This window comes from Scaptodrosophila lebanonensis, unplaced genomic scaffold (genome assembly GCF_003285725.1).
Source record: "Scaptodrosophila lebanonensis strain 11010-0011.00,11010-0021.00 unplaced genomic scaffold, SlebRS2 tig00000024-arrow-pilon, whole genome shotgun sequence".
In the NCBI taxonomy this organism is placed as follows: Eukaryota; Metazoa; Arthropoda; class Insecta; order Diptera; family Drosophilidae; genus Scaptodrosophila; species Scaptodrosophila lebanonensis.
This window is the reverse complement of record NW_022060538.1, coordinates 12968185-12986913: the sequence shown is the minus strand read 5'-3', so window position 1 is coordinate 12986913 and position 18729 is coordinate 12968185. Positions and strand designations below refer to the sequence as shown.

Here is an 18729-nt window from a genome sequence, read left to right as displayed (position 1 = left end):
TACATCTAAGTGGCAGTTTCCTGTTGCCACCAAAGAGCCAGTTCAGTTTGGCGAGTTTCCACCTGCAGTTGAAGGATTGAGCTTTGACGGATGAAAAACGGTTCTAAGCCACTGTGCGGTGCTTTGTGTACCCTTGTGATTGCAAGAAATAGAATCGGAGCGACTTAAAGGTTATCGATGGGGTCGTGTATTGTTTGTGCTCTAGCTGGTGACAAAAACAAACAAGTCTCGCCAGCTCATTTGCTGAAAAGCGCCATCCGTGAAAACATTAGGAATGAAATCTTTGCTCGTGCTACTTGTGGCGCTGGTGTTGCTTAGCGTTGCGCACGGGGGTCTGCTCAAACGCTTGCTACATCTGGAGGCAACAACGACAACAACAACCACTACGACCACGACAACGGCAAAGCCAAGTCGACCATTCTTCATCAACAACAATGTGCCCAGCCTGCAAGCGGGCTGTACCGCCACCTTTGTGTGCAAGAAGAAGCTGACGCAGCTGCCAAACCCACGACCTTGTGTCAAGTACTGCGTGAAGCAGACTGAGTGCCCCAACAATGTGAAGGTGCGTGGCAAGCCCACTGACTGTGTGGAGCTGGACGAGGCCCAAGTGCTGGCCGAATATGAGGAGGAACGGGCGTCTTCTGTTTACAAGACGGCATCGGGATCTTCCACAGAGACGACCATTATGGAAATAGCGATGATCGACTTTCCATGTCAGCCGGGCTTCCTGCCCGATTTTCGGGGACGCTGCCGTGAGGTGTGGTAATGAAAATAGAAAATTTACTATATTTCTATGTACATATGTAATATAAATTTGGAATTGTGCAACAATTAAATAAGAGCAGACTAGTGGACTAGTGGTCTTCTTGACAAACTATACTAACATATGTATACTCGTTGATGTAATACTTGTATTATTGTTTTCCTTCTTCTAACACTCAAAGTGTCAGACACACCCTAAAGCCCTGACCAGCTAACTTGAAACAACAAACAAACATACACAACCGACACTGCTTGTGAACAGTAAACATTAAAAGCCCCGGGCATTGCAAATTATCGAATAATATTCACATGAAATTAATATGTAAGTAAACACGTTCAGTTATGTTTGATTGCACGATTCCGAGTGAGCGAGATAAGAATACCTTCAACTATATCTGAAATTGCAAAACATTGCTGTTTCGTAGCTGCTCAAATAAATCGAATATATTAAGTAAATGTACGATGAAGTACATGTGTGTGGGGGATGCTAATTTATTTTATTTATTTAATTTCGATTTATGTGGACATAGATTACAAAGCACAATTCAATAATCTAAAAAATAATTAAACAATAACCATAGCCTTAGCGAGGGGGTACAAAGCAGGCAGCTTTGCAATTTTAAAGTATGTATGTATATACTATATAAAAATTTATCATTTATGTGAAAAAAACAACATTTCAAATTACAAGTATTAAATTTCACACTCTCGATGTAGCACGGGACCAACTTTATATTAGATCCACGATTACAAATCTTCTTATTGTTTTAGCAAGTTTTCTTTTATTTTATTGCATTCGAAATCTTTAGATGAACAGATTTGAATTTTTTTGAATTTGAATGTTTCCCTTTTTGTTCATATTTTTAATGTGTTTTTGAAGGGCAAATAATTTGATGGTAAACAATCGGACAAAAAAATAAAGGTCCCCCCTTGGATTAAATCCTATCTACGCCTATGACAATAATGTATAATAACGTCTCCGACACATTCAACGAATTTTATGCCCCGATTCACAGAAAAATATAGTCGTCTGGATATAGTTAGTTTTAACAAGAAGAAAACAAAAATATAATTAATATCTGATTAGATTACTAAAGGAGAACAATGAGAAACATGAAATTTTCAACCTGGCTGTCAGAGATTTCCCCAGAGATGGTTAAAGAGAACAGTTTTTATAGAATAGTAAGTGTGCAAAACGTAATCAGTTGGACATCTACACAACATTAATTATATATTTGTTTGTAAATTAAATAAATAAAAATTGATAATCAATCCGGAAAGAACACTAATAAATCCATACAATCAACATTTGAAATGCGCAAAAAATTATTAATTCTAGTTATATACTATACCTCTCTTGAACTAGCTAATTGTATTGAAGAATAATATATTTTTTTTCTAAAAACCTTTCAGAGAAGACTTTCTCTCTAAGACTGACTTTTCAACTGTAGGTTGTTTGTGTAAATTGGGGTTCGCCTCAGCATACATTAGAATTCAAATAATAACTCAAATGCATCCTCTTTTTCTTCTTGAATAATTATGCTATTGTTTCGGGAGGCATTGCTCGCTTGGTATTATTTTGCTGCTGTTTCCTGCACTGACTTTCTCAGACTCATGAGATTTGAATTTTTGGCATACCTGCCGCTCGTAACTGCCGTCATCCAAAAGGAGCCTAGTAGCTTACATTACAAATTATTGCCATAAAGTTCGTAATGTTTTGTTATTTTTACAAGATGCTAATTTGATTAATTTTCATTCCATTTCTCCATTTTTATGCTCGGTGGTTATTTCGCGTCGCATAGAAATCATTTTTCAAAACTTTGCGTGTGTCTTGACCTGTGTACTACAAGGATACGAGTATGAACGTGTATGTGCTTCGGAATGGGGAGTTCTTGTAACATAGGTTTAGGCTTTGCTTACTACTTGTTGGTCTGTTGTAGCGTAGTTTGCCTCGAAAGAATTATCGTCATCGGGAAATGTTAATTTAAATATGAATAATTGTGCTTGCCGTACCTATTTGTCAGGGGACTCGGATAGCATTCGTTTTCGTGTTGGCTGTTGCGTGCCAAACCAAACCATTACCTGTAACTTTTATGTACACTTTTCATTGTGTAAGCGTGTGCATAATCCTCAATCATAATTAGCTTTTGACGTGATGACCTTCTTCACTATTTTCAGGGCTTTTCAATATTAAATTCAATATTTTCAAGTTGTCTGATTTTGAGCGAATTGCAAACAAAAATCCGCTTAAAATTTAAATGAACTTCTATGCTACTCGTATATTCTTCAACTGTAAAGAAGGGGTATAAGAGAACCCTTGACAGTGAAAAGGTATTGTAATAGGCCAGGACAGGACCTAAACCAAGCCAAATGAAAAATTATTTTATTAGGTTTTAATTTTTTAAAATTACTTTTTCAAAAATTATGCCGTTTGTTTTTCCCCACTTCTACTTGTACGATAACCAAAATCAGTTTTCCTTCTTTGTCAAACAAAAACAATTACTTCAGTAACGCAATAACTTTTAAAAACTTTTACCTAAGACCAAGGAAGAACGTTGTCAATAACCCAAATATTTGTGTCTTTAATGTTCGAATTCCTAAATTGAGAACTTTTGTAGTCTTGATGTGTGAAGAAACAGAATCGCTGTAGCTGGCAAAATTCATTATAACTAGAACTCGTAAGCAATAATTTGAATGATGAATTTATATTAGACAACTCACATATATCGTATTTATTTGTTATGTAAAATCTAAATCATTTAAAGCAAGTTGTTATCCTAGTCTGTTGACTTATACATAATTTAAGGTGATCGGATTACAAATTGTTTGGAATTTGTTAACCGAACATGTATCAACAGAAAAAAAGTTGATTGCTTGTTCACAAATTTGTTGTGTTTTGCGAAAAGGTAAAACGGAAAAGTTTTCCTCCTCTGGAAATGGGAGTATATCTGATTTTTATTTATGTTTCGGTTCCAAAAATATGTTTGTAGTATTTAAATATTTGTACTTCAACTGCTTCTTAGTCTTATCTTAACACTAATACTTATAAAAGGAGCTGCAGAAACAAGCTCCGAAAGTATGCTTTTCCAGATTTAAATTGTGTTCCAGTTCTATTTCCACAGAAACGTTCCAAAGCTAAATGGAAACATTGTAATTGCGTTTTGCTTGAACAAAGGGAACACTGTTTGGATGAATATCATCCAGAACTAGACATTCAGGAACAAGATTTAAAGTAATATTTACGTTTAAGAATGTATTGGGGCCAGTCTCTAATTGTCAAGAATAACATTTGTATATGCAGTTAGTTTCCGTTGGTTTGAATTTATAGGAAGTTCCTGGTCTTACATGGACTACACATACATACATATGTACAAGTGTGTACATAATGTTGAAAGAAAATCATTTGTCCCATCTTGGTTATACTCAATACTTAGCACGAACCTTTGTTCTATATGCACAGGTTAAGGCTGCCACCCATATCTCTTTGTGTTGCGTTGAAAAAGGAGTTTCGTCAGCCTCTCACCAGCACTTGGTGTCCTGGCTGGCTGGCTGGATGGCGTTTTGTATGCAAACAAAGTACGAGATAAACTTTTGTTCTGCTTGAACTTTGTCGTGTTTAGTCTTTGTCCTCTTGTGTGTGATGGTGCTGTTAAGTTTTGTTGTTGCTGCATTATAATTTTAACTTGCTCCCAGACAATTTTCGCTTTTTGTTTTGTACACACTTTCCGTTAACCAGTTGAGAAAAATGCAAATTCTCTGCCAGCTGCGCTGCTTGAATTTAGAGTTCGGTAATATGTTTTGGCAGAACAATCGAAAACTTATAAAAATGAAGAACGAGCGTACCTGAACCCGCTTTCCCCAACTTGTATTCTTGCAAAGTCCAACGAATTTACTTTATATAATTTGCAATCCTCACATTTCCCATTTTTGCCGCTACTATAGAGATTTGTTTCCCATTAAAGGTGAAAATATTGCGGATTAATTGAAATCTTAAATATCAATTTAATTTAAAATTTCATAAACTTCAACACTCAGATAAAAAATTTGCACAGTAGAGCAGCTTAACGTGCACAAAAATAGTTTTTAAATTCATTTATATATAAGTTATACGTATAGGTAATTAAAGTCGTTCTAGCCCGACTGTTGAGTACCCTACATGCATTCATTTCCTGCTACAAGCTTTGAATTAAAATAAACACTGTTGTCCTAGGCATTCCTAGGCATTTTAATAACAATTCGGGTCAGAGTGGAGCAAATTTTATTACAATATCGAAATAGACATGGAAGCTGCATACAATTTTTAATAAACTTGCTCTGCGCATGAAAAAAGAAGGCTGAAAAGGGAGGTGAAGAATACAAGCGGATAGGAGGATGTACGGAGAAACAGTTTGTTATGTTTACTGTTTTTAGTTAAATATTCAATAACCGGGATAACACTGCCTTTCAATAAGCCTTTAAATTTAAAAGGCATTGGCATTGCTTTTCGTTATGATGGCTTTTGAATAACAAAATGGGTTCTTTTTTTTATGTGCGTAAAGTCAAAATATTCTGTTGACATGAACTGCTAATGTAAATTATTTCAACTTTATTTTATGCACAATATACTGCCATAATAACTTCTTGCGAAGTTCGCGCAAATCAAATCAGTTGAAAATTAATTTAATTCCCACTTGGCCAGCAAAGTTTTTCCTTTCATATAGTTTTTCAGTTCGCTCCCTTTTTTGTTTTTGGTTTTTTTTTGGGTGAAACAACCGAGCAGCGAAATTTTAATTATAAAAGTTTTAGCTTGACGCCTGCTTGCCAGCCATCTGTACACCGGCAGAGAACTACAATGCCAACAATTTTGACTGTTATTAGATTCAATTTTGTGGTTGATGCGGTATTGGATACAGATATGATTCAGAAGGCCAAAACCAATTCATGCGAGTGCGCGATTTGCCAATTCCTGCAATATTAATTATAATTCAATTTGCAGAACTTTTAGCGTGCAGTTTTTATCACTCTTTGTGCAAAGTTTATTCTTGGCAGCTTGCATTTGGCTGCCATGAATTCAAAAAGTACAGCCCGGATGAAGATATATTTCTACTAATTAATTTTAAATTATTTGCTGCACTGTGAACTTTGCAACTAGTTTTTATTCCCTTGGTCTAGCTTTGACAACTCATGCGATGAGCGTCGGCTTTGTGCTTTAACGTTTGCATTAAAACGAGAGAGTCGTATTGTTGCATAAAATGGTGAAAATATTAAGTTTTACTACAGCTGTAACCAAATTGAAAATGAAATTTATGTTTATGATAATGGAGTACGTTTCTCGATTCGGTATATTAATTTATTTTAATTTGTTTTTTTTTTTTTTTAAGTAGTACATTATTGCAGTATGCTAATTGACCCGTTCTCCTACTAAGCTAAAGGTAAATTCTCTCTCGAATAATATTGCAAATGTGCAGTGTTGCCAATTTGGCTTTTTTCCAGTCAAATCTATTTACGGGAAAAGAATCGAAATAAGGGAAGCGGGAATTCTAGCCTTTTAAAAATACATATAGCTGTTTTGCGGTTTTTGTAATTTTGACAAGATTTCTGTTAAAAAAAAGTGGAAACATGACAGCTTTATAATTATTTTTTATTAATACGTTTCCATAACAGCGCTAGCTTAAACCAGCTTTATGCAGGTATGTTAGGGTCACCCATAAGCACACGTTCTATGGGCGCGTTTAAGCAAAAAAACAAAATTTAGTTTGTTGCTGGCCCGTGAAGCTATCGGAGCCTATTTTCTCAGGATACAGCAATATCGAAGATTCACCTCTTGAGTAACTTTTGCACTACTTTTTTTGAAGACGCATACGACCACACAGAACAAATTGCGCAAATATCATTTATAATGTTCACCATTTGATTTTTGATAAAAAACATTTTTCAATTTATTTTTCCAAGCAAATTTTGTACATTTTTTTTTTAGTTTTATTTCACTCTTCTTTCCGTCGATTTTCCGTTTTATTTTCCTTCTGAAGAGTTGGCAACACTGGTGTGAACTGCAAAAGAGTTGTCTGTAAGCAGCGAGAGTTAGTCTTAAGCACACGATCGAGTAAAATGGATGTGTAGAACGACAGTGGGGAGCTCGTTTGTGTTTTACTTGTGGGACAGCCTTTTTCTCCTTTCCAACCATTTACAAAGAGTGTTCAATATTCTCTCCAGCTTAACCCAATGTAAGAACCTTGGCAGGATAAAAGCTGACAAAAGTCTCGGTGACAATTCAATGATATTTTAAAATAAAACAACATGATTATTTTAATTTCGCGTCTTATGCTTTATTTGGTATTCGAACTGTTCTGGGCTTCATATTAGTATTTTCTGCGCATTAACCATACCATCATTAAACATAATTTTTGCATCAAATACGTACATGTTAGCAAATAAGTCATTTTGGTTTTGTATAAGCTGCCATATCTTGTTGGCTGATTTTAAGTTCATGGAACTAAATGATCTCATTTGAATACTTTCGTTATACTTAATTAGTGTTACTCTTTGCTGTGTACTGCTAGTTTGGTTATGATTAGTATGTACTCGTACTATATGTATATTTTAGACACGTATCTTCTGTTTATGTGCTAAATGTTTCTATAACATTGTATTGCTCATTATAATAGGCCGTACCCAACCACTTACATCAATGTATTTGTTATCAACGCTTTAATGTCCTATTTCTCGGTTCTAAGTGGGAAAGGGGGCATATATCTAATACAATCGATCCGAAAAAATGCATTGCAAGGATACTCGAAACAGTCGATAAAACTGACTTATTTCGCATAGTCGGATTGGAACAGATATTCATAATGAGTTTTAGTCGGGAGTAGAACATCTCTCCATCGAGTAACTAAATGTGTTTGTACATGGCTTACGTAGAATCCATCTTCCTCGAAAATACACTTGTAGAGGAGTCGATAGAGTTTTAAATCTTTGGTGTGCTGACTAGGCATGAGACCAGAATTTTGAACTCATGCGTACAAAATACGATCATATCGAATTGAACTTAGCCGCAGTATGCAGATCGTAAGTTGGATAAGTGCCTGGCTCTAACATTATTAGTATGTAAGTATTTACAAATATTGCTGATATATGTAAATATGTATCCTTTTTTTTATTTTTCCCTTATAAAGTTCAAAATTTTACAATTAGCTTGCTCTGTTTTTTTTTTATCAACTTAATCTTAATTTTCTCGATTTGGTGGTACAATATTTTGGGCTTATAATTTAGTTTACATTACGTTGCCTAAGATGTAAGTTTGCTTTAAATAATAAATAAAAACAAAACTCATTCACAATAAAAATCACACCTAAATATTAAACTTTAATTACTTAGAATACATACTGTCTGATAAAGCAAAATTAATTTCACGGTTCAACATCTAATACATAGTTATGTACATGACCTACTCGTAGATTGAGTTTTTAAGTTACTAATATATGCGGTGCTAGATTTCAATTCAATTGCTGATCAATACTAAAAATATTATGTACAGACATAATTCATTTCATATTTTCTCTATGTTGACGAGTATTTTGAAGAAAATCATATGCAAACAGATTTCATATTTATATTTAGTTTGCTGTAGTAAACTAAAAAAATAAAGAAAACAAAAATAGCTTAATGAATAGTAGGTAGGTAGTTGTAAAAAATATGTTAAGTGAAAATTTAAATAAATCTAAAAACTTTACAGAATGGTTCCATGGTTTATAATAACGTTTGCCAACCGCTTCGCTCCTATATTATTCGCAGGGAAGGGGAAGGAATCGATCAAGTATACCACCACTTAGTTCACAGTTTATTTTTTAGGTGGAAGTGAACGCTTATCCTAAGCCCAATCGCAGCCTCTCTCGTCGACAGTTATTTAAAGCGACGACAATGAGCAGCAGGAAGTGAAACAGGGCGCTGTGAAGGTCGTTGATGGCACCACTGTTGCTGCGGGATTTGGAACTGGCCACCACCTCGGCATCTTCGGGGGCAATATCAATGCTGCTGCTAGCGACTATGAATTGAAATATATCGCTGACCTGGATCAGAAAAACAAAGAAACAGAGCACTTCGTAGCTTCTTTGTGTGTTGACTTAAACAGCATCCAACCGAACTAATAGCCTGATTCTCAAGAAATGATTTCAAATGAATTGAGTTCCCATGATCGGTAACAAGATTGATCGAAATAACACCAAACCGGTTTCATCCACAAATGGATTCCGTTGTTGGAATCCGGCTATTAATTCATGAATGTGCCTCGACTGACAAGCTTTTTCTTCATATTCACTAAACTAGGAATCTCTCTTTAAAGAAATCTCATTTACCTCATTCCAGCCGTATCGATTCTTGGCCTGCACAATCGCTTCGTAGTAAGCTCCGGGATGCAGGTTCTTAATAGTGTATGACATTATGTGTGTTAGTGGCTCCGTGGCTGGACGGTGTTCGGGTGTAAGAATAAAATCGTGCCATCTACCCGGCTGTTGAAAAGTGTCGTTCATCTGTATAATAATAATGATAAGAAGGAGCGTACAATTGGTTTAGATATCCCTGTTTCTTTGTAATTTGTCACTCGCGAATAAATGTCCCCGTGGCCGCTACTTACCAGCACTCGACGATAGAGAAGACGCACTTCCTCCAACGGTGGATAGCTATCGATTTTCCAAGTCAGATTGTAGCTATCGGACGAGCGGCCCCATTTGGGTGAATAGAATTCAGCTGGTCCGGGTCGACCGGAAAGCTCCATATACTTACGAGATCGTCCCAATGAGTTATCAGCGACACAGCTGTTTAAGAATGAATGTAATTTTATTTTACATTAATCATAGATGATGTGAAATATTCCATAATTCATTTCTATTTTCGACCGCCCCCTCTAATTTAAACTCACATACAGCTATAATATACTTAAATACAAATGCAGTTTTCGCAAGATAATAATTGAGAAAGTTTTAATTTTAAATTTTATATTCTACGAGGAAGTAACAATTCTTCTGGTGGTAGATTTGAACTGAAGTTATAGTATGGACGGCGAGTTAATGCAAATGGAAGAGAGTTACTAACTGATGATAGCTAGCGACGTAGGAATGTTGTTTTTTAAAAGAAAGGATTGACTTACCTGTAATTGCCGAAATCTTCCTGCTGGATGTGGCGAATGGTTAAAGTATGTCGATTGTTCCTTGTTGACATTATGCGTCTATCTGTCGTTTGGATGGGGAATGAGTTCTGGTACCAGGAAATCTAGAACATTTAAATGCAATAAAGAAGGTTTATAAATAATACAGTTTTTAACTCATTAAAAATTATTATTTTAACACAAAATGATTGGTGAAAAGACATTGTATGTGGATATCGAAAGGTTACAAACCGTGGCAACTGGATCAGCGTAAACGATGCAGACGAGCTTAGCTTCGAATCCTTCGCCCGAGTGTATCCATGATTTCTCAACTTGTATGTCTGGCGGATCTGTAAACATAAGCATCTGGCTATTGTCAATTCTTATAATTAAATATACAAACAATCTAAAGTATAGCGGGCTCTTATCTAAGAGCTTTAAATGAATGGAATGTTTAGTATAAGACTGACTATGTTCCAGTGTGCGCCAATATGCCCCAAAGTACTTAGCAGGAAACGAAGCAGTATATCAAGACTTCCATTTCGTGTAGCTTTAGCGAAGGCCAGGCTGGACAGCAGGAAGGCGGACGCCCAGCCTGGTTCCTGAGTACGCACAAATCATGAACCTATAAACTTCCACCTGACGCAGCCACTCAGATGGCACGGATTTCTTCGTGCGTAAATCCACCGCCTTCGACACGAAAATAGCCTTGAGTGCCTGCACTGTGTCAATGGAGCAGAAGAGGACGCAGAGCATGTCCCAAAGGAGGATGAGCAGCCTGAGGCAGCGGGCGAGATGTATGCGGATGTCGCGCAACACTGTGCGAAATATTATTGGCGGAACCAATTGAGGCGGATCGAAATTTCTCTCATAGCTTAACTATTTTTTAGCTTGATACTTGTATATAACTGAATAATTAATATACTTGTACAGCTCTAAGATTCATTTACATAATATCGCTTTGCACTCATTTTCATAGTCTTGGTGCACTACTCACATAGAACGTCCAGACGCATATCGACGGTCACAGGATCGCCTACGCCGTTGTCAGCCGTACACTGATAGACGCCCGCCTGTTGGCGCTCCAATTTATCGAGAGACAGAATAGGTCCATCGCCGATGCGAGCAGATGATTTTCCAGCACCACTCTGCAATGAGGAGAAAGAAGAAGAGTTCGTCGTAAATCTTACTCGTATAGAACTATAGTAACTTACTAAGGTACTCTCTAAAGTACAATAATCATAAAAAATATAAATAAAATCAAATAACATAAAAATTAGAAAAACAGATACAATAGTTATAATATTTATTGCAAAATAAAATAAATTTGAAATTAAAATTTAATTTAAAAGTGGGAGAATAAATATATAATGACTAACGTAAACTGATTAAATAAAAAATTAAATAAAAAATAAAATTAAAAAAAAGTAAAAAATAAAATAAAAATAAAGGAGTCGGTGGAATCAAACATATATCAAAGCGATATATAATTTGTAATGGACGCTTTGAGTTCAAACTATACAAAGCATATAGACGTTATGAATTCCTATGTCCAGCAGACAATTTCTAGAAAAAAATGTGAACAATCCTAATGCTTTCAAGGTTTTCATTTGTTATATTTATTATTAAAGACTGTTAATTAACCAATTTATTTCAAATACATTTTCAACATGTTTCCACTCATGTGCATTTGGTGCGTACTCAGGCTGAGATATTTTTACATATTCGTCCTGGCAGCATGAAATGTCAAAAGACGAGACAAACACACACTGTTCGGGCAGAAGGAAAAGCAGAGCAACTTTGAAACAAACAAAAAATTATATAAGCATCCAGCTCAGAAAATGCTCTGGTGCTGGAGCAGAAGCGGAAGTTCGTTCTGGGGCTACAAATGTAAGAGGTTAACTTTTGGTGGAGCACCCACTTCGTCACAGAAAATCAACAGAGGGGAACCCCGGGGGGAAGTGATGTCAACAACTGCTTAAGCAAGCGGTACGATGCCTTTTGAGAGCATTGAGAGTGAATTTAATAGAAATAAAATGACACATATTTTGACAGTGTGTTCCGCAATTCACAAACATTCATACATACATACATATGTATGTATATACTATACATATGTATGTATATATACGTATATATATGTATAGTTTGTCGTAGATGCATAGAGAGCTCAAGCAATGCAGGTAGACGAGCATCCATGTATGAAGAAACCGCTGCGAAGAAAAAGAAACTACTACTGTATGCAAATAAATCGAACGGCGTGTCAAATGAGCCAGATTGTAGCAATACACACAAAAAAGGAGAACACAAATTCTATTACATTCAAGTACATACGAGTATAGTACGCACACACTCATTTATTTGAAGACAGAGCCGACCCTGTGCTGTGTCTTAGTTCTCTTGTACAAGTATTCCTGCATTGATTGCGCGCTCGATGACAATCCCGCATTTGTCTACCTGAGAGCACTTTACACACTCGCTCTGCAATTTATTGCACAGTCACAAATACAAGTACTATATATCGCATTTTAGTGGTGTGCACAGACCAATATTTTTGGCCCAACTTGTGCAATTACCCCACAAAAAGTGTGCATCTTCGTATACATAACGAGCTCTGGCCGGGACAATATCAGGAGAGCATCGTTACTAAAAGCCTTTTCAAATAAATTTCAAGTAGATTTGCAACTAATTTGTGTCCTTTTCTAGACTAAGCTGAAAGTCTCCCTAAACAAATTCGTTTGGACAACATGTAAAAATTAATAGATCTTTGTTTAGATTTCTATGCTGTTTTCTCAATAGTATATGCTTTCATAACTATGAGTTATTAACTAAACGGCATTAGCAATAGAAGAATAACTTTATTTGATTTGTTTCATTCTACTAAAAAAAGCCTTTTCAAATAAATTTCAAGTAGATTTGCAACTAATTTGTGTCCTTTTCTACACTAAGCTGAAAGTCTCCCTAAACAAATTCGTTTGGACAACATGTAAAAATTAATAGATCTTTGTTTAGATTTCTATTCTGTTTTCGCAATAGTATATGCTTTCATAACTATGAGTTATTAACTAAACGGCATTAGGAATAGAAGAATAACTTTATTTGATTTGTTTCATTCTACTAAAAAAAAACCTTTTCACATAAATTGCAAGTAGATTTGCAACTAATTTGTGTCCCTTTCTTGACTAAGCTGAAAGTCTCCCTAAACAAATTCGTTTGTACAACGTGTAAAAATTAATAGATCTTTGTTTAGATTTCTATTCTGTTTTCGCAATAGTATATGCTTTCATAACTATGAGTTATTAACTAAACGGCATTAGCAATAGAAGAATAACTTTATTTGATTTGCTTCATTCTATTAAAATTTAACTAAGCCAAAAGTCTCCCTTAACAAATTCACTTGTAAAACTTATAAACCCTAATCGATCTAAGGACTTTACCAAAAAGAAAGTTCAAACTTTGTTTAGCTTTCTATTCTATTTACTCAATAGTACTTATATGTTATGATAACAATGAGGTATTATACAAATTCGCTTGTAATACAAGTACTTATAAACACTAATCGATCTAAGTAACAAAAAGAATCTTTGTTCTGCTTTCTATTCTAGTTACTCAATAGTATATGTTTCCAATTCACATAACTATGAGCTACATATATTTACTACACGGCATTGGCTGCCACTTGTCACAGTAATTTCTCATGAGAGAATCATTTGCATATGTCTTCTAAAATTTAACATGAAACAAATAATCGATATATCTGTCTGAAACGTGACAAGAGTGAGTGGCCGACATCTCTATTAGACGGGGCTTTGGAGCGTTATGCCGTCTAGCAAATTATTGAGGCTATTCACGAATGATTTTCAAATATCCTTTCAAGTGGCTACATTGTGTCTGTGTGTAGGTGAGGAGCTCACACACAATTCTAGCATTCAATATTTCCATTTAAATATGGCAAAGAATTCACGCTTTTGCGTTAATTAAAATTACTAAAATGACACTCGAAGCCACTCGGCAATCGCACATTTGCAAGCCAAGTCAACGAAAATTCGTTTGTTGGCTCAGATTGTTTTGGCCTCCTTTCCTTAGCCAACCAAATATAGTATGTACTTATGTATGTGTGTGTGTGTGTGTGTTTCTGCCATCTCGTTCGCTGCTCCACAGCCCCACACAATCCCTAATTATAAATGGCTGGCAAATATGTTATCCCTTTGTTGCTTCATGCGTAAAATTATGTGTTTGTTGAATTCATAATTGCCTCCATTACAGTCACATGTGTGAGTTGTAGATTGGTTCCCCCTCCTCTGGCCCCATTAATTTATTCCTGTGGCTGCTTTTATCGCACAATTTATCATTTCGTTTTATGCTTGCTTAAGACTGACTGTTTCTCTCGTTGGTGTGTAGATATTAAAAGGTTAGTTGCTTTCGTTTATTTAAAACTTTGAAGGATGACATTTGATGTTGATTTGTAAACAAAACTGAAAGCTATACTACACATCCATACATACATAAATCCATTCGGGCTGACTTTTCAACACGAATTGACAGATTTCTACCCTGCAAGACAAAGCTCTGCTAGCTTGGATGTGAGGCTTTAAATTATTTATTACGTTAAAAGCAAAAATAATGTCAAAAATACCTTTTTAGTCCAGTAGATGGATGGCACCGGATTCCCAGACCCTTTGCATTCCAGCGTTATGGGTCCACCTTTCCGGGCTTGTAACTGACCAGATGTTGGTATAGCACGAACACTAGGCGGTACTATATGGTATGGAAAATGATTTATTTAGCTTTTAGTATTGTGCATATTTGTCTTTCATGGAATGCATTGTTTAGGTCTGATAGGCACTCTACATTACATAAGTGGCCCTAGAAATACTTACCCAATATTTCAACTGTGTGGACCTGATCACGATTTACTTTGTCACTGATTTGACAAACATAGTCCCCGGCATCTTGTGGCTCCAAGTCAGATATCTCTAAGTTGTAGCCCTCTATCAGTCTTATGCGCTCATCTCTGGTCACCATTATGTTGGATGCAGTGAGCACATTTGCACCGCGACGCCAAAGTAAGACGAAATTGCCTTTAATGGACAAAAAATAGAAATTAAATAGCTAAGTATTTAACCTTTAGAACTTTTTTAGGCATGTAATGCCCAAATTACATAATCGAGAATCAAGGGAGATCGGAAACTTGCACACACCTTTCTTTTTGTGTACTTTTATTTCTTGGTCTTTAAAATTACAAAAAAATTAAAGAAATACTATATAGTATATACAGGTAATTCTGTTTTTGCACGGTTTTGATTTAACACGGTTTGAAAATTTAAAATTTTATATATGGTTACACGATATTATTCCATTTAGCACGATTTAAAATAACACAAAATAAATAAATAAACACACAGACAGCTGACAAACAGCTAGAAACCATTCTTATTTAGATCGTTTTGCACATTATATATATAATTCAATAAAAACAAACAAATAATAATAATACCTCCTACTTTTTGAAGTCGGTTAAAAATAAACATAAATCCTTGTTTTTTCCTGATTTTAATAGGACTTAGAGATAAGGAACCAATTACCTATTTTCGCATATGATCAATATCTTTGTTTTCTGGAAGCAATCGACCGTGTAAAAATGGAATCAAGTGTATAGAACATTTTATAGAGTATTTAATATGGTCATACAAGTATGTTGCGAATTATATCTCCCACTGTTTCAATACAATACTATATAATAGAAATTAGTTTTTACGTATTTGGCAATTAATCTTCTAGGGGTGATGCATCAGATATATATACGTACTCGTTTTAATTTCTGTACATATCTCTGATGTCATGCTTACATCGACAACTTTGTTTGTGGATGATTAAATAAAAATTTGTCCATATATGATATAGTGTTTTTGAATGGTTTGTTCGGACATGCGTATTACGATATTATATCTCTTATGTCTGTCAAAAAAACCAGCCTTCGCGCATTCTATCATCGCATTCTCTGTAAAACTCTTGAAGGAGTAAATTTCTTAAAACGGACAATGCTTTTCTATGGGTCATACAATCTCTGACGCTAAAAACAACAATCCCATACTCTCTTCTAATAAGTATCTAAAAATGCAACATTAGGAGCTGGCCCTTTTCAAATCTGTCCCATCACCAATCTGCTGAACATCAACTTGTTTTTGTTACATCGGGCCTTGGCATACACAAATAAAACGGCAGCAATAATCTTTTTATTGCTTTCGATTATGTATTATTGAAAAGCTTGGTGTTCGCATGACTGCGTCTAAGTATAAGGAATTATGTGCACTGATGGCAGCGCCTGGCTTTTTCTCATTTCGATTGGTTTGTTTTTTATATCTTTATATTATAAATGTTCGTTTGCACGATGTGTATGGCTGTTATAAAAAAAAACAACCTTAGGCTTATAATATACAATTACTAATTAATAGTGCAATAAAGTGGCTTGTGAATTGGCTTATAATATACTTGTAATAAGCATACGAATAATCGGAATAAATAGATAAATAAACAGCAAATAAAATAGGACGAATATATTTGAAAACAAATAACAATCTTCATCCAGCAGCCCATCTGCACACCTCACATTAATTAAGGAACGCCCAGACGTTGTCTACAAAAACTGATAGGGATGGACATGGGTTTATTATTTAAGAGAAACGTGTAAAACTTTTTAAAACTGAATAAATACTCACATAGGAGTATGTATATGACTGCTCATTATAGTGAAATGTAGCCTTTAAATGTTTAATCGATAATTTAATAAATTGTTCTTAAAGATAAACGTTCAATACACAAATGTCCAATAATGTGCAATTTGGCTGCAATGTCTGTTCAAATTATATAGTTTCTATGGCTGGGTCATACTATATTAATTGCTTCCGGGTAGTATTTCAACAGACGGACATCGTAATGCTGATGTTAATTAAATCTATATCATGGGGTCAACTATTCTTCTCTATGGGAAAACAATACACCTCTGCGCTTTCCGGAGAAGGCTATAAAAATCGGACATTTTCAATTAAAGCCATTTTCAAATCGGTTTATTTGTACGAATGTGCGTGTAAATTTATTTACATTGAATATATTCTGTGTATGTGTGCTTGTGTATGTGTGTGTGTGTGTCCACAAGCTGCCAAGGCTGTCAATGTGCCTGTCGTTGGCTATAATCGTAACATTCAGGTTATTTGACATTTGGCCTAAGCGGATTAGCATATTTGCGAAATACACATAATTTTTGGTGTTAATATTTTATGGGCTCCTCATATTGAGAACGTAGTCCCATTAATCAAATTATGCACGTACCCAAATTTTCCACCTGGCAGGGCAGGACCAGAGTATCGCCGACAACCGCCCGATATGTGTGTCCACGTGACAGGAATCGGGGCTGTGGTGCTGTTAGAGAGGCAGACGAAGCAGCTGCTGTTTGTTGCACGTTGCTGAGCGACCGACTGTTGCCACCTGGAAAATAATGGGAAGCAATTATTTATACATCATATTTTTCACTGAACTATTTGGTCAATGCATATGTGTGTGTTTTTATTTATTTATTTAGGAAGTCGACAAGCACTTGGTGCAGACATCGATCGAATCAATACAAAAGTCAAAATAAAGCTTTTTACCAGAAAAACAAAAAAAGGAAATGGAAATATTCCAAATCAATTACATAAAAGTAATAAATGCTTGAGAAATTAGGACGACCTAAAAGGGCAAACCATTTGTAAATCGCTCTGCGGCGGAGGAGTTACAAGCTGGAGTCTGCTTGAGCAGGCAGGGATCCCAAAAGCAATTAATTCTGAACCGATCCTGACGTAGGGTTTGTGCGAGCAACAACAACAACAACAGCAAGTGTGGGCAGAGATTAAACGATTACACTTGACATTATGACAAATAGGCCTTTACAGGCTGTAATAACCGGCATTCAAGTTTGAATTTATATTTATTAATTTAAATAAAAACAACACCAAAGGTTTCCTAACCTCAAGGTTGACAAACTGAATGAACGCTTTGTGGGAATTTGAGTTTTTCAATTCAGTCCAAAAACACAAACTACAAACAAAGAAATGATTTTTGTCGGTTTTTCAAGTTTGGCTTAACATAGAATCTTTTTTAAATTTGAATATAATAAACCTTTTTCCGAAGTGTATGTTAACATATAGGTGAAGATATTACCCTGAAACCGAAGGATAAAAAGGGCATATTAGGTGTCTGCAAAGTATTTAACAGGGTGAAGGATGCATCTCCAAGGATCTCAGTATATGTAGAAGCTAGAAAAAGACCACTTGGTATATAGTTTCCCCTAGGTCCGAGAAGGACGAGGGTGTGTTTTTTTTCTCTCCTCCGCGATTAGTAAATTTCAATAGCTCCATAGCTAAGTGTAAGCTCTGTCCGTGCTCTGCCCGCAGCTGTTGTTGTTGTTGTTGTTCCACGAAACGCATAGACTCCCATAGCCATAATATTGATGTACATGTATTTTATTGAAACTATACGACTACATGTACGTGATATTTCTTTTATTCAATTCATTTAGTTTAAAAAAATATGTAAAAACTGTTTTCTTTGTTTTTGTGGGATTGTATACAGGGTATTCCTGTCTTGTTTTCATTTTCGTTGCCCGCCACTCAACGTGAACATTGATTTTCAAAAAGTGCACTTTTGCCAATAAGTTATTCGTAGCTTTGGCGAATGGTTCGTTGGAGCTAATCAAAATTTAGCCCTTGTGCACTTTTCCGAATCGATTTTGCTTTCTGTTTAGTTAGCCATCGATCCATAGCTCCATTGCTACGTATTTATGACCACCTTAACACTTGGGCTGATTAATT

At 35.5% G+C, this 18729-nt stretch overlaps 2 protein-coding genes across 3 annotated transcripts in view; one reads left to right on the top strand and one right to left on the bottom strand.

Annotated features, from left to right (window-relative positions):
- Positions 1-232: 232 nt before the first annotated feature.
- On the top strand, positions 233-1095 carry LOC115621188. The gene has a single exon (XM_030514764.1). It carries the CDS (start codon positions 275-277, stop codon positions 764-766), a length of 492 nt encoding a protein of 163 aa, XP_030370624.1. The 5' UTR covers positions 233-274; the 3' UTR covers positions 767-1095.
- Positions 1096-7931: 6836 nt separating this feature from the next.
- Positions 7932-18729, bottom strand: part of LOC115620194 (neural cell adhesion molecule 1) — a 49668-nt gene continuing 38870 nt past the window's right edge. For both annotated transcript variants that reach the window (XM_030513325.1, XM_030513326.1), the window contains 9 exons: positions 17213-17368; positions 14764-14964; positions 14520-14641; positions 10881-11031; positions 10136-10233; positions 9887-10008; positions 9374-9554; positions 9096-9269; positions 7932-8810 (listed from right to left, as the gene is read on the bottom strand). In XM_030513325.1, coding sequence (XP_030369185.1) covers positions 8607-8810; positions 9096-9269; positions 9374-9554; positions 9887-10008; positions 10136-10233; positions 10881-11031; positions 14520-14641; positions 14764-14964; positions 17213-17368 — 1409 coding nt within the window. In that variant the 3' untranslated portion in view covers positions 7932-8606. The remainder of the gene's footprint in view (positions 8811-9095; positions 9270-9373; positions 9555-9886; positions 10009-10135; positions 10234-10880; positions 11032-14519; positions 14642-14763; positions 14965-17212; positions 17369-18729) is intronic.